The 15,435-nt window shown below is 44.2% G+C and overlaps 1 protein-coding gene across 1 annotated transcript in view; it reads right to left on the bottom strand.

The window, feature by feature from the left end:
* Positions 1 to 15,435, bottom strand: part of LOC121554626 (pro-neuregulin-3, membrane-bound isoform-like) — a 402,909-nt gene that overhangs the window by 39,460 nt on the left and 348,014 nt on the right. Inside the window, exon 4 of the mRNA XM_041868619.2 lies at positions 3,065 to 3,091. Coding sequence (XP_041724553.2) covers positions 3,065 to 3,091 — 27 coding nt within the window. The remainder of the gene's footprint in view (positions 1 to 3,064; positions 3,092 to 15,435) is intronic.

The following is a 15,435-nucleotide window of genomic DNA, read 5'->3' as shown; positions in this document are numbered from 1 at the left end:
AAGAGTGTGCTCCTAATCTCAGCTCGTTACCTGTATAAAAGACAACTGGGAGCCAGAAATCTTTCTGATTGAGAGGGGGTTATTTCCCTCATTAAAATGCAAATCAATTTATAACATTTTTGACATGCGTTTTTCTGGATTGTTTTGTTGTTATTCTGTCTCTCACTGTTCAAATAAATCAACCATTAAAATTATAGACTGATCATTTCTTTGTCAGTGGGCAAACTTACAAAATCAGCAGGGGATCAAATACTTTTTTTCCCTCACTGTACAGTTTGTGTAGTGACTGAGACTTAACTCATTTACCACCCAGATTAAAATCACTGAACTGAAGAGAGATGTATCTGCCTCGCTGTCTTGCTTCACTTTCCTCTGTCTCCATCTCTACCCTCTCACTTTTATAAATTTTTTAAGTGGAAGTGTGTGAAGTAAACCCAGCGTGTGAAGCCGGAGTTAATGGAAAAATGTGCAGTAACACGTTGGATGTGTTCACTAGTCATTGCATGTGGGAAAGGGCAGGTGGGATGGATGAAACTCATCCAAGTCGAGATAGGGATATTCATGACAGAGTTCACACACCGTTGACGTGACAATCCAGTAGATGGGACTCAAAGGGTTGGTTTCCTGGACACAGATTAAGCCTAGGCCGGGATTCAATCCAAGCCGCTTCATAGAGCAACAAATTGAACTTTACTTTTAAAGGAGAAAATGCCTTTAAAAGGCGCATTGTCAGCTGTCCAGTGCACTGCTCTATAACGCGCCTCGGAAAATAAATCCCGGCCTAAGTGTAGTCCTGAACTGAAAAGCATGTTCATTGAAGATTATGTGTCCGGTAAACCGGACCAAAGAGTGTATATTTCTTTCAGATGCCCCAAAACAACATATTGTCGACTGTATTGCTAATGAACGCCATTGTTACTGTGTGTGAATCCCAAATCAACCCCTTTCCATGAGGCACCAATGTAGATGTGAGAGGATTGGATAGGTGCGTGACGGATGTCACTGTGCTTGCATAGTCGTACTGTGGGCCTACCACTTCCTACCACACCAGCTTATATTGAGACTAGAACCCGGGACCTCTGCCTTGCAAACACACTTGACTGCCCTCTTGACAACGGCTTAGCCAACTACGCTACCAAAAAGCTAGCAATTCGATAGCACATATGTTTCATATGCAATATTGTGACAAGAGGCAAAATGGAGCTACCACTAAATTGCTTACACCTATCCACTCCTCTCACATCTACTCAAGTGCCTATATGCAGTAGGGGTATGTGATAGGCATTGGTTTGGGATTTAGGGTATAGCTTGAAGGCATTAAATATGGTGTACATGCCCATAGGACATTTCCAACCATTTAAATAAGAACACAGTGTGAAGCGAGGAATACACTCCAGGGATGTAGCGGTAAATGCCATCTTAAAGACACATCCACAAATATGAATAAATACATACACTATATATACAAAAGTATGTGGACAACCCTTCAAATTAGTGGATTCGGCTATTTCAGCCACACCCGTTGCTGACAGGTGTATAAAATCGCGCACACAGCCATGCAATCTCCATAGACAAACATTGGCAGTAGAACGGCCTTACTGAAGAGCTCAGAGACTTTCAACGTGGCACCGTCATAGGATGCCAGCTTTCCAACAAGTCAGTTCGTCAAATCTCTGCCCTGCTAGAGTTGCCCCGGTCAACTGTAAGTGCTGTTATTGTGAAGTGGAAACGTCTAGGAGCAACAACGGCTCAGCCGCGAAGTGGTAGGCCACACAAACTCAAAGAACGGGACCACCGAGTGCTGAAGCGCATAGCGCGTAAAAATTGTCTTCTTCGGTTGCAACACTCACTACTGAGTTCCAAACTTTCTCTGGAAGCAATGTCAGCACAATAACTGTTCGTCGAGAGTTTCATGAAATGGGTTTCCATGGCCGAGCAGCCGCACACAAGTCTAAGATCACCACGCGCAATGCCAAGCGTCAGCTGGAGTGGTGTAAAGCTTGCCGCCATTGGACTCTGGAGCAGTGAAAACGCGTTCTCTGGTGTGATGAATCACGCTTCACCATCTGGCAGTCTGACAGACAAATCTGGGTTTGGCGGATGTCAGGAGAAGGCTACCTGCCCTAATGCATAGTGCCAACTGTAAAGTTTGGTGGAGGAGGAATAATTGTCTGCGGCTGTTTTTCATGCTTCGGGCTAGGCCCCTTAGTTCCAGTGAAGGGAAATCTTAACGCAACAGCATACAATGACATTCTAGACGATTCAGTGCTTCCAACTTTGTGGCAACAGTTTGGGGAAGCCCCTTTCCTGTTTCAGCATGATAATGCCCCCGTGCACAAAGCGAGGTCCATACGGAAACTTGACTGGCCCGCACAGAGCCTTTACCTCAACTACATCGAACACCTTTGGGATGAATTGGAACGCCGACTGCGAGCCAGGCCTAACCGTCTAACATCAGTGCCCAACCTCACTAATGCTCTTGTGGCTGAATGGAAGCAAATCCCCGCAGCAATGTTCCAACATCTATTGGAAAGCCTTCCCAGAAGAGTGGAGGCTGCTATAGCAGCAATGGGGGGACCAACTCCATATTAATGCCCATGATTTTGGAATGAGATGTTTGACAAGCATGTGTCCACATACATTTGGCAATGTAGTGTATATTTGCACTCACACACAGGATAACATGTGCAAACACACACGCAACATAGGACAATGCATTTACAAACACACACAAAAATACACAATGTAGGTCTACACACACACACACATACACACACACACACACACACACACACACACACACACACACAAATGTAACCAGTCAAGCACACTGCAGAGATCCTTCTTTCGATTGCCATATCGGCCCTTACATCACGCTTGCAGACAATACTAGCTTCCATGCAGATAGAATACATGTATGCATCCATGGTGACCGGAGCACGTTAATCTTTTCCAAGGTGAGCATAGAGGGTTTTGCTCGATTGTGTTTTTTGTGCGAGGTATTTTATGAAAGGTTGAGAGAAAATAAAGAGAGATTTACTGCACAAATGAAAAGTTTACTTACCCATGAACTCGATGCCCAGTTCACCCGCTGCTCCATCCAAGGACACAGTACATAAGAGAGGGAGAGAGAAAGAGATGGACACAGCGAGAGAGGGGGAGGGGGATGGACACAGAGAGGGGGAATAGATGAAGAAAAAGTGAAGGAGAGCAATGTACATAGAGAGAGAGAGAGAGAGAGGGAGATGGGAAGAGGGAGAAGGAGAGGGGGAGAGAAAGAGTGGGAAGACAATACAGCTTTATTGAATAGCGTTATATGAAACACAGTCATAACCCAAGACATAGAAATAAATAGTAGAATTGAGACCGACCTAAAATGCCTTTCATGTTCCAAGTCCAGACAATAAGAAAACGTTCCTACTAGTACTAGTACCTATGTTGTAGGTACTAGTAAACAAAGAGTAGCTGAGTAAGCATAACCTGTCAATGGTGGGGAGAAGGGGGAGGTGTACACTTCAAGGCAGGTTGATAGTTGACAATGTCATGGATTGTTATGTGATTGTAATTTGCTCCGTACAGGCCTTGGTATTGGTTTTTCAGCCCAGGCGATTGTGATAATTGTTTTCTCACCACCACTCTGACCCCAACCTTATGTTTGTTTCAATATTCTACTTAGTTATCCCCAGCTCTTCTGTTCACAAGACTGTCAGTAAAGACAGACACACGCACATAGACAGCTAGAAGCACAAGCATTTTGCTACACCCGCAATAACATCTGCTAAATACGTGTGTGCCTTTCTCCATGCATTAAAGCATTTTTCCACAATCCCAGAGCTGGGGCGATAGATAAAGAGGAGCACTCGTGTTCCCTTCATCCTGACGCGGCCCCCCTCCTCCCCCTTTTCACGCCACTGTAATATAATATAATTACAATTAAAATGAAATGAAACCCTCACACTCAATTGCTTAACTGACAGAGGTGGTCTGGGTTTTTAAATAGAATGTGGCTCGCAGGTCCTGGTGACAGATTATTTGGTGGCCACAGTCAAAAAATAAGGGAGAAGTAAAACTCCCTGACAGCGTGTCAATGTCATACTAGTCATAGTCCCATAATGTACGTTTGTTTCCCAGAAAACGAAAAGTATGTTACAATTTACAATAAGGTACCCTTTATAAAGGGTACCTTAATGTAAAGTGTGACCAAAATGTAAAATGGACAAACGATTAAAACACACTGGATATACAGGTAGGCAAACTGAATGAGTCAGTATTAGCTGCCAGTGGTGCTCCCATTTAGTTTAAAATGGTCTCCAGAGAATGCCATTAATCTGAATGCGATGAAAGAGGGAGAAATGGTAGTGATAGGGGTAGACATGATTGCAGTTTTTAGCTCTGCCATTAGCAATCGTAAGGGATGGTTGTGACATTTGAGACTAATTCTTTACCATTGCGGTGGCAAAAACCTTTGGCAGGCTGGAAGGGTCTCTTATTGATGCTGCCAGTTCAGTATTGCTGATTCACGCTTACCATCCGATTTCCCACCACAACAACCCAACATTTATCTCCTTTAATCGCTCTACTGTCATTGTCTGCACAGATGATGTCATTAAGCACTGATACACATCTGTTCCTCTGGCATCACTTAGATAGGTCTGGAAAAAGCACACAGTCATAAAGCAAAGCCCCCCACCCTTTTCTCTGGCATCTCAAGGCACCCTTGGGAGGCATTTGTGTCATCATGTGGGACCTCGAGTAACCATGGAGAATATGAGGAGGCCATGCTCCACGTCGCTAGTCGTTGGGGGGTGATTACTTAGAACACATCTGCGCCGCTGGGGAAACAATAGCAGGAGTGAATCAAATCTTAATCCTTCCTTTAGTCGGTGGCGAGAGGGAACCTGGTTCTGGCTACCGCTAGCTGCTGCTGCTTACACAGCCCTAATACCTTGACAGATAAATACCCTAATTAGAGGCCCGCTTTCTCCCCAAGCGAGCCAGTCGTGAAAGCTTTCGCTTTGTTATTATGGGGTATTGTGTGTAAATTGATGAGGACATTTTTTTATTTAATCAATTTTAGAATAAGGCTGTAACATAACACAATTTGGAAAAAGGGAAGGGGTCTGAATACTTTGCTCTTTAACAGTTTAAGCTACAGACACTAGACCAACTGTAAAAAGGAACCCTGATACACAGTCAAGTTAGTTCAGACAGTTAGACCGGGAGAGGTAGGTGAGGCCAAATGTAAGATTAGAGCCATTATGATAGATGTGTGGCCGAAGAGGTGGGACAGCGAGACCAAGGGCCAGCATTTTTTATGCCCTCCAAAGAAAGGTCAGTGGACCAAGATTCAAAGGTCAGATAAGATTCAAAGGTCATGTCGGACTGGGATATGTTCCAGGTTGCCTCTGAGAATAACATTGACGTATACACGGACACCGTGACTGAGTTCATCAGGAAGTGTATAGGGCAGCCAAACTCAACTGGCGGATCGCGGTACGAGTCCGGACCCGGAGAAGGGTCAATCCGGACCGGACAACATCGCATTTTGTCATATAAAAGTCAATACATTATTTTTACACAGCTTTTTAAAAATCTACCTGGCGCATCGGCCTCTTTAACTCAGCAACCCCTCTTTCTCACTCTCTCTCTCGAAGAAACGCCCGCCTCTACTAGTGCCATCTAACCCAATCGCGTGGTTTTATACAAATACAAGACGCAGCATCTTACCCAATCACATTCATCCAAATATCCTCAGCGGAAACTTGGGACAAGCAGGCAGAAAGAAACAGAAAGATTTGACCGCGGTTCAACTGTAAATATCACAGATAGGAGCTTAGTTACCAGTATTTGTTAAAATGGCTTGTTCAAAAAAAAAAAAGTTGACTCTGAAAACGGTATATTCAAAGACGAGTGGACGGAACAGTATTTATTCTCCCCGCAACTAGCACAAAACCAATGTGCCTGATATGCAGTGAGTCCGTAGCTCTCGTGAAAAGTGCCAATGTTATGCGCCATTATGACACCAGGCATAATAAATTCGATCAGACGTATCCCCTGAACACGGAGGTGAGAACAAACAAGATTAACCAACTCAAATCCCAATATGAGAGGTCCACCAAAGTCCTTACCAATTCCCTGACAGCCCAACAACATGCAATGGAGTGTTCACTGAGGATAGCTTGGGTTTTGGGAAAACACAAAAAAACATTTTCAGATGCTGAGATGGTAAAATAATGCTTGTGTGAAGTTGCTGACACCTTGCTTGAAGGTAAACAAAAAGATGAGCTCAGGGAAAAGATCAAACAGATCCCACTGTCAGATTCCACAGCAATGAGGACAACTGAAATATTAGCTGAAGATTTAACTTCACAACTTGATGAGGCCATTCAGAATGCACCATGCATTTCATTAGCTGTGGATGAATCAACAGATAATACTGATAATGCCCAGCTTCTGGTGTTTGTCAGATTTTATAATGAAACAAAGAAGGAATTCTGTGAGGAGCGGTTCGGCTTAACAAATCTAGAAGCACACACACGGGGAGAGGATATCCATGAGGCCATCACAGGGATGCTGACAAAAAGGGGGATAGATCTGAAGTCAGTGGTCTCCATCACCACAGATGGAGCTCCAGCCATGATAGGAAGAGGGAGGGGACTGGTTGCACATTTGAAAGAGGACCACCCTGACCTGACATCATATATCACTGCATCATCCACCAATCTGTCCTGTGCGCCAGTCTGGGAAAAGAGTATTGAGGTCATGGCAACGATGATGAAACTGATCAACTTTTTGTGAGCAACATCATCCCTACAACACCGCCTGTTACGAGGCATTCTGACAGAGGCCAATGCCAGTGTTGATGACTTACTACTACACAACAATGTCAGAGGGCTCAGCAACGGCAGGGTTTTGGAACGCTTTTGGGCCATTCAGGAGGAAATCAAAGCTTTCTTATCAGAGCAAAAGAGTGACAAGGTAACTCAGTTTTCTGAGTTTTTGGAAGATGAGGAGAAGATGGAAACGGTTGCATTTTTGACAGACATTACATCAGACCTTAATCTAATGAATGTTAAGCTGCAGGGATGGGACAACACAGTGTGTGATATGATAACAGCAGCCTGGGCTTTCCAGAAGAAATTTGAAGTTTTCAAAAATGATCTCCAGGGAGAACTTGTCCACATCCCCAATCTTCTGGTGCAAACACAGGGAAACAAAGATGTTCCCAACCATGTGGATTTCATTCAGAAGCTGATGGATAACTTCAAGGATCGCTTTGATAACTTCACTGTTGGAAGAGAACTGCTGCTGCTCATCCAGAACTCCTTCTTGCTCACAAATGTGACAAAGTTGTCAGAAGAAGCAAAACAGATCTTCATGGGTACATGTTGCATCAATGCAAATGGAGGTGATTGAGCTGCAAGAAAATGTAGCTTTGAAGGAGCAGGCTGGTGATTGTGACCCTGTCACTTTCTGGGGAAAGATGGTGCCTGCAGATGATGTCCCTGTTCAAGAAACTGGCACTATTTATCCTGACCATGTTTGGCTCCACATACAGCTGTGAATCAGCCTTTTCCACAATTAACTTTATTAAAAACAAATACCGCACCATGCTCACCAATGAACACCTGAACCAGTGTCTCAGAGTTACTCTCACACCTTTTGTACCAAAGTTCAAAGGATTGGCAGGAGACAGAAAGTGTAATTTCTCTCATTAATGCAGGGCAAGGCACAGAGTGACTTATACATTAATATTGCATGGCCCACAGTGACGTTCTGTGCATTCAGATTATTATTTTTGTTCAACTCTCCTTTGTTCTCCAGAAAACATGCACTTTATTTTATATTTAACATATATATATACACACTACCGGTCAAAAGTTTCATTCAATGGTTTTTCTTTATTTGTATTATTTTCTACATTGTAGAATAATAGTGAAGACATCAAAACTATGAAAAAACACATATGGAATCATGTGTTAACCTCTACGGGATCGGTGTCCCGTATACCGGACGGTTGAGCTAACGTGCGCTAATGTGATTAGCATGAGTGTTGTAAGTAACAGCAAACTTTCCAGGAGATAGACATGTCTTATTTGGGCAGAAAGCTTAAAGTATTGTTAATCTAACTGCACTGGCCAATACACAGTAGCTCTTACAGTGAAAAAATACCATGCTATTGTTTGAGGAGAGTGCACAACAACAAAAGACTTATCACGACAACTGGTTTGATACATTCACCTCTGAAGGTAAATAATGTACTTACATTCAGTAATCTTGCTCTGATTTTTCATCCTAAGGGTCCCAGAGATAAAATGTAGCATAGTTTTGATTGATAAAATCCATTTTTATATTCAAATGTAGGAACTGGGTTCTACAGTTTGAACCCCTCTTGTCTCTGGCTCCACACCCACCCCGCCTGGCCATCTAGATGTGTGAAAGTTAGTGTATAAGTTAATGATCCATCATATATGACATTCCTGGGAGTGTGTAAACGTACATTTTGTATTACCATATCATTATTGTATGTTCTATATAGTTATGTACTTGAAAATGTATCAATTGACCAATTCGGCACATTTGGGCAGACTTGATACAAAATAGAAAACACATGTTTTTCTGTTTGTATTATCTTTTACCAGATCTAATGTGTTATATTCTCCTACATTAATTTCACATTTCCACAAACTTCAAAGTGTTTCCTTTGAAATGGTATCACGAATATGCATATCCTTGCTTCAGGTCCTGAGCTACAGGCAGTTAGATTTGGGTATGTCATTTCAGGCGAAAATTGAAAAAAAGGTTCCGATCCTTAAGAGGTTAAACAAATCAAAATATATTTTATATTTGAGATTCTTCAAATAGCCACCCTTTGCCTTGATGACAGCAAATTAACTTTTAAGAAGGCACACCTGTTAATTGAAATGCATTCCAGGTGACTACCTCATTAAGCTTGTTGAGAGAATGCCAAGAGTGTGCAAAGCTGTCATCAAGGCAAAGGGTGGGTATTTGAAGAATTTCAAATATAAAATATATTTTGATTTGTTTAACACTTTTTTGGTTACTACATGATTCAATATGTGTTAATTCATAGTTTTGATGTCTTCACTATTATTCTACACTGTAGAAAATAGTCAAAATAAAGAAAAGCCCATTCCTGAAAGCTACGACTCCCAGGAATACGTACAGTGCATTCGGAAGGTCCTCAGACCCATTCCACTTTTCCACATTTTGTTACGTTACAGCCTTAGTCTAAAATTGATTAAATACTTTTTTTTTACCTCATCAAGCTACACACAATACCACATAATGTCAAAGCGAAAACAGGTTGTTATTTTTTTTTGCAAAAAAAAAAAAAAAAACAGAAAAATACCTTATTTATATAAGGATTTATATGAGACTCGAAATTCAGCTCAGGTGCATCCTGTTTCCATTGATCATCCTTGAGATGTTTCTACAACTTGATTGGAGTCCACCTGTGGGAAATTCAATTGATTGGACATGATTTGGAAAAGCTCACACCTGTCTATGTAAGGTCCCACAGTCGACAGTACATGTCAGAGCGAAAACCAAGCCATGAGGTCAAAGGAATTGTCCGTAGAGCTCCGAGACAGGATTTTGTCGAAGCACAAATCTTGGGAAGGTTACCAAAACATGCTAGAAGTTTGGAACCACCAAGACTCTTACTAGAGCTGGCCATCAGGCCAAACTAAGCAATTGGGGGAGAAGGGCCTTGGTCAGGGAGGTGACCAAGAAGCCAATGGTCAGTCTGACAGAGTTCCAGAGTTCCTCTGTGGAGATGGGAGAACCTTACAGAAGGACAACCATCTCTACTACGCTCCACCAATCAGGCCTTTATGGTAGAGTGGCCAGAAGGAAGCCACTCTTCAGTAAAAGGCACATGGTTCACCTTACAAATGGACAACGACCCTAAGCACACAGCCAAGACAACGCAGGAGTGGCTTCGGGACAAGTCTCTGAATGTCCTTGAGTGGCCCAGCCAGAGCCCGGATTTGAACCCGATCGATCATCTCTGGAGAGACCTGAAAATAGCTGTGCAGCGACGCTCCCCATCTAACCTGACAGAGCTTGAGAGGATCTGCAGAGAAGAATGGGAGAAACTCCCCAGATACAGGTGTTCCCTTGTAGCGTAATACCCAAGAAGACTCGAGGCTGTAATAGCTGAAATTAACAAACCAGCTATTATTTCCCATGCAAATATATTTTATCAAGTTCACACTAACCAGTGATCTAAAGTTTAAATGCAACAATATTTCACAGTCATTACTTTTAAAGAGAACTGCAACAAAAAACAGTGCCACTCACCAGATGATGATGATTATTTGTAAACAAAGTTTGAAAGTTAATCTAGAAAAGGACCAAAGGGGGTTAGTTAGCTAATAGACCTTGTTTGGTTGCCTTTTTTTGCAGGTCATTCAATGTATTGTTCTGTTTGTGTCTCGCTAACAACGTTAAATGTTGAACATAGGTAATAGCTAGCCACATAGCTAGGTTAGGTAACATTTGAACATTGATAGCTAGCTAGCGAACTATTTCATAAGATACAACTATACACCCCCCCTTAAGATACACAGCTAGCTAGTTTGATAGGGCCTTCCGTCATTGTAACAAATAAGTCATGGTATTCCCGTTTTATTTACATTAACGTTGTAGCTAGCTAGACAACGTTAGCTAGTTAAGTAAGTGAACGGTGCCATTGTATCACTGATATTAGCAGACACTACCTTTAGCTAGTAACTATCTAGTTAGCTAACGTTAGGTCACAGACAACCAAACTAGCCAAGTTCTCTCGCTACCTAGCTAACTAGCAACAGACTTGCGATCTTCGGCATTGCGACACTGTTAACTAGCTAACTTACAGGCTTGCTAGTTAGCATTACTTTCCTCCTGCTAGTAGCCTCTTCGCTCAGTGTGGCCAGATCAAATGCTGACTGTTGCGTCAATCTAAACTGGACGTTCTAAATAAGCGTTCTAATCACACCGTTTGAGCGTACGCTGCAGGGACCACTGTAGGATGATCACACTCGTGTGTTGGTACGTGTCAAAGGGTTAAGCTAGAGATATATTTTTTGCATTGGATGCGTCTCAATCCACCGCATCCGCCGATGTCGCACTTCCGCATGTGAAAGGTGACAGAGCTAAAGCGGTGTTTGTCAGACCATGAGACAATCCCGAAAATCGGTCTTCTCATCACAAAATCGTCTGTAGCGTCTGTCACGATCGTCTAATGAGGAGGACCAATGCGCAGCGTTGAAGGTGAACATGACTTTATTAAATTAAAGCCTAAACACGAAAACAATAAACAATGACGAAACGTGAAGTCCTCCGTTACAATGACTGACAAGGAACAAAAACCCACAACACTAAGGTGAACACTGACAGTTTAAATATGGCTCCCAATCAGAGATAACGAGCCGACAGCTGACACTCGTTACCACTGATTGGGAGTCACACGACCAAACAATGAAACACAACCAAAATGAACACACCCTGGCTCAAAATACACAGTCCCGGAGCCAGAGCGTGACAGTACCCCCCCCTAAAGGCGCGGACTCCGACCGCGCCTACACCCCAAATAGGGAAGGGCTGGGTGGGTATTGCTCCTCGGAGGCGGCTCCGGCTCCGGGCTTGACCACCACCCTACTACAATCCCCCCGCAGTGTCCCCAGTCCGATCTGACCCAGTTAGCTGGATCAGGACTGCCGACGCGCACCCCTGGCTTGGCGCGTGAGGCAGGAATGGACCGGACCTGGCAGACGATACGCACCCTTTGCATGGTGCGTGGAGCCGGAACAGGCCTCACCAGGCTGAAGACTCGCATCCCTGGCTTGGTGCGAGTAGCAGGAATGGGCTGAATCCGGCTGACGACTCGCACCCTTGGCTTGGTGCGAGTAGCAGGAATGGGCTGAATCCGGCTGACGACTCGCACCCTTGGCTTGGTGCGAGTAGCAGGAATGGGCTGAATCCGGCTGACGACTCGCACCCTTGGCTTGTTGCGAGTAGCAGGAATGGGCCGGACTGGGCTGGCGACGTGCACCACAGACCTGGTGCGGAGAGCAGAACGGGCAGAGCCGGGCTGACGAGACGCACCACAGGCTTGATGCGGAGAGCAGGCACGGGCAGAGCCGGGCTGACGACGCACACCACTGGCTTGGTGCGGGAAGCTTGGATGGGCCGGACTGTACTGGGGACACACACCACTGGTCCTACACCGGGATCTGGAACGGGCCGGACCGGACTGGCAACACACGCCAGTACCTCTCGCCGTGCCTCTACTTCCTCCATCCCCTCTTCGACCAGTGGCCCCCGTAACCCGGCGGCCTTCTCCGGCAACCCACTGGACCGCTCTATCGCGGCCTCCTGCTGGTCCGACGTCGTGAGCCCCCCCCTAAAAATTTTCGGGGCGTCTCTCCTACCCGTGGACCAGGTCTCCATATCCCCCGCCAGCCTCTCGCCCTTCTGCCATAGTGTCAAGCCCTTCTCCTCCTCACTCGGCTTGACCCAGTCCAGGAGGCGAAGGAGATCTGTGAGGGATCTCCCTGGCGACGGCTCCTGGACACGCTGCTTGGTCCCATCTTGGTGGGTTTTTCTGTCACGATCGTCTAATGAGGAGGACCAATGCGCAGCGTTGAAGGTGAACATGACTTTATTAAATTAAAGCCTAAACACGAAAACAATAAACAATGACGAAACGTGAAGTCCTCCGTTACAATGACTGACAAGGAACAAAAACCCACAACACTAAGGTGAACACTGACAGTTTAAATATGGCTCCCAATCAGAGATAACGAGCCGACAGCTGACACTCATTACCACTGATTGGGAGTCACACGACCAAACAATGAAACACAACCAAAATGAACACACCCTGGCTCAAAATACACAGTCCCGGAGCCAGAGCGTGACAGCGTCCGAATGGTTTGGCCTACAAACTATTATAAGGTTGTGTTATGATGCATTTCTCTGGCATCAAGTAATTCAGTATGCAAGAAAATACTTAAATGCTTACATGGAGAGTTGATTCAAAGTATTTAATATTGCGGTACCGGGTTCACATAGCAAACGGCACGTGGGTGGCCCATTTCTATCTGAACTAACTGAACAAAGGAAATCTCTTAGCTTATGTACTTGTTTGCAAGCTAATTCTATCCAACAGTTGCCAACCATTTATTGAGTGTCACTCCTCACCACAATAGGATCACCCTATATGGTACCGTGTTGCACCCTAGTCAGGATATTCCATCACGTATTCCTTCTAAGATTAGCACCATTGGCCCCCCAGCTATCTTGGCCCGCATACCTTCTAGCATCCACCAGTGACAGAAATAAATATATGGAATGTCCTCATCCTCCATATCCTATGTAGCTCTCAATATTTCAAACATTAACTAATCTTGTATAAAATACGTAATATCAGGTTGGAACCAACATCGACTCTAGGGGGTTAAATTAGGTGGTTGTTTACAATAGTCTATGGTGCAAGATGTGACTGACATTTTGCGGGTGGGGTGAGAGCGAGAGAGGGTTGAGGAGGAGGCTTGAAGTGCTGGGCATCTTGTTATGACATGCATTATCTGAATTCCGTCCACAGAATTATACCTAGGAGGAGCGGCTACTATGGAGGAACTTTGAATGGCCTTTGCGCTAGCTAGCTAACAAGCTTGTGTGTGCAGAGCTGCACCAGAATTAACAACAGTTAATAAATCCAACATGAAACGTGTTAACTAGGCCTATAGTATCCTTAACTAGCATTGAAAAAGTTAATCCATTCGTCTCTAGCTAATTAAAAATCTCTCTCCGTATCTTCTGAATCAAGCTCGTAATGTCAGTACAGTAGCCTATGCTTTGGTGGGGGGATGGGCAGGTAGCCTAAACACACACAGGCAAAGAATTTCAGCCTGCAGGCAGACACTGTAATAAGTTTGAGTGACAGGTTCTGTTTCCTTTCCTTGAAAAGTGTTGTTCTTTTCCGGCTTCGGAACCGGTTCCAACCCCATGGTTAAAATGCCTATCATAATACACATTTAGTAAGGACAGCATTTGCTTTGCAAACTCTATGTTTTTTGCGCTATTGTATTTTGAAATTTGCAAAAGGCAAACTGACAGCCGCAACCAACAATAGACATGTAATCCATAGATAGCAGTTCCCATTCAAGTCAAGATTGGCAGCCATTGCTAGAGTACCCATGAGTTTAACAGTCAAGTTGCCAGGGTTAGAGGTTTCAAAACCCTTCTATGGATTATATGTCTATGGCCACAACGCAACAAGCTATTCCACAGATAGGAGTGGGAAAAAGGTACTAGTGCATTTATAAGCACACCAAAGACGGCATTAACAATGAATAATTAAAAAAAGACGGCACTTCTAAAAGCCTATTTTACACCATAGCCTGTTGAATTTGCAAGATTTTGTCACCAATAGATTTAGTCACAAATGAAAATGTGGCATTCTCAATGAAGAGTTTGGCGTTCGACTAGCCATGTGCGTCATGAACGCGCAGTTACAAGCCTGCTAGAGTTAGCGGCAAGTGAGCAATATCCACCATTGTAGTAGGGATAAAGCCTGACCTGTAATTTGAAGCTAACTGAAGCTGGCTAGCTTTATAAAAGCCTGACTAGTATACTACTCTGGTGACACACACACTAATCACCATTCCCTTGTAACTCGCTGTTAGTCTAATGGCTGAGATGCCAGTGAGATGTTCAACTAGGAGACGTACGGAGTCAACTCCACCTATGGCTTCTTCTCCATGTACACTCCCCTCAGTCTCAATGTATTTTTGGAAGGTTTATTAATGCATTATTTGCCTTGACAAAGACCCCATTTCCAACCAGAATACCTGTATTTATACTGGTATGCCTTACTGATACACTACATGATCAAAAGTCGAACGTCTCATTCCAAAATCATGGGCATTAATATGGAGTTGGTCCCCCCTTTGCTGTCAGAACAGTCTCCACTCTTCTGGGAAGGCTTTCCACTAGTTGGAACATTGCTGTGGGGACTTGCTTCCATTCAGCAACAAGAGCAATAATGAGGTCGGGCACTGATGTTGAGCAATTAGGCCTGGCTCGCAGTTGGCGTTCCAATTCATGTGGTCCTCTGTAGCTCAGCTGGTAGAGCACGGCGCTTGTAACGCCAAGGTAGTGGGTTCGATCCCCGGGACCACCCATACACAAAAAAAAATGTAAGTCGCTTTGGATAAAAGCGTCTGCTAAATGGCATATTATTATTATTATCCCAAAGGTGGGGTGGGGTTGAGGTCAGGGCTCTGTGCAGGCCAGTCAAGTTCTTCCATACCGATCGACAAACCATTTCTGTATCGACCGTGCTTTGTGCACGGGGAATTAGTCCGTCGGACTGCCAGATGGTGAAGCGTGATTCATCACTCCAATGAACGCGTTTCCACTGCT

Source organism: Coregonus clupeaformis, chromosome 1 (genome assembly GCF_020615455.1).
Source record: "Coregonus clupeaformis isolate EN_2021a chromosome 1, ASM2061545v1, whole genome shotgun sequence".
In the NCBI taxonomy this organism is placed as follows: Eukaryota; Metazoa; Chordata; class Actinopteri; order Salmoniformes; family Salmonidae; genus Coregonus; species Coregonus clupeaformis.
Note: the sequence above shows the minus strand (reverse complement) of the source record. Positions and strands in the feature narration are given on the sequence as shown.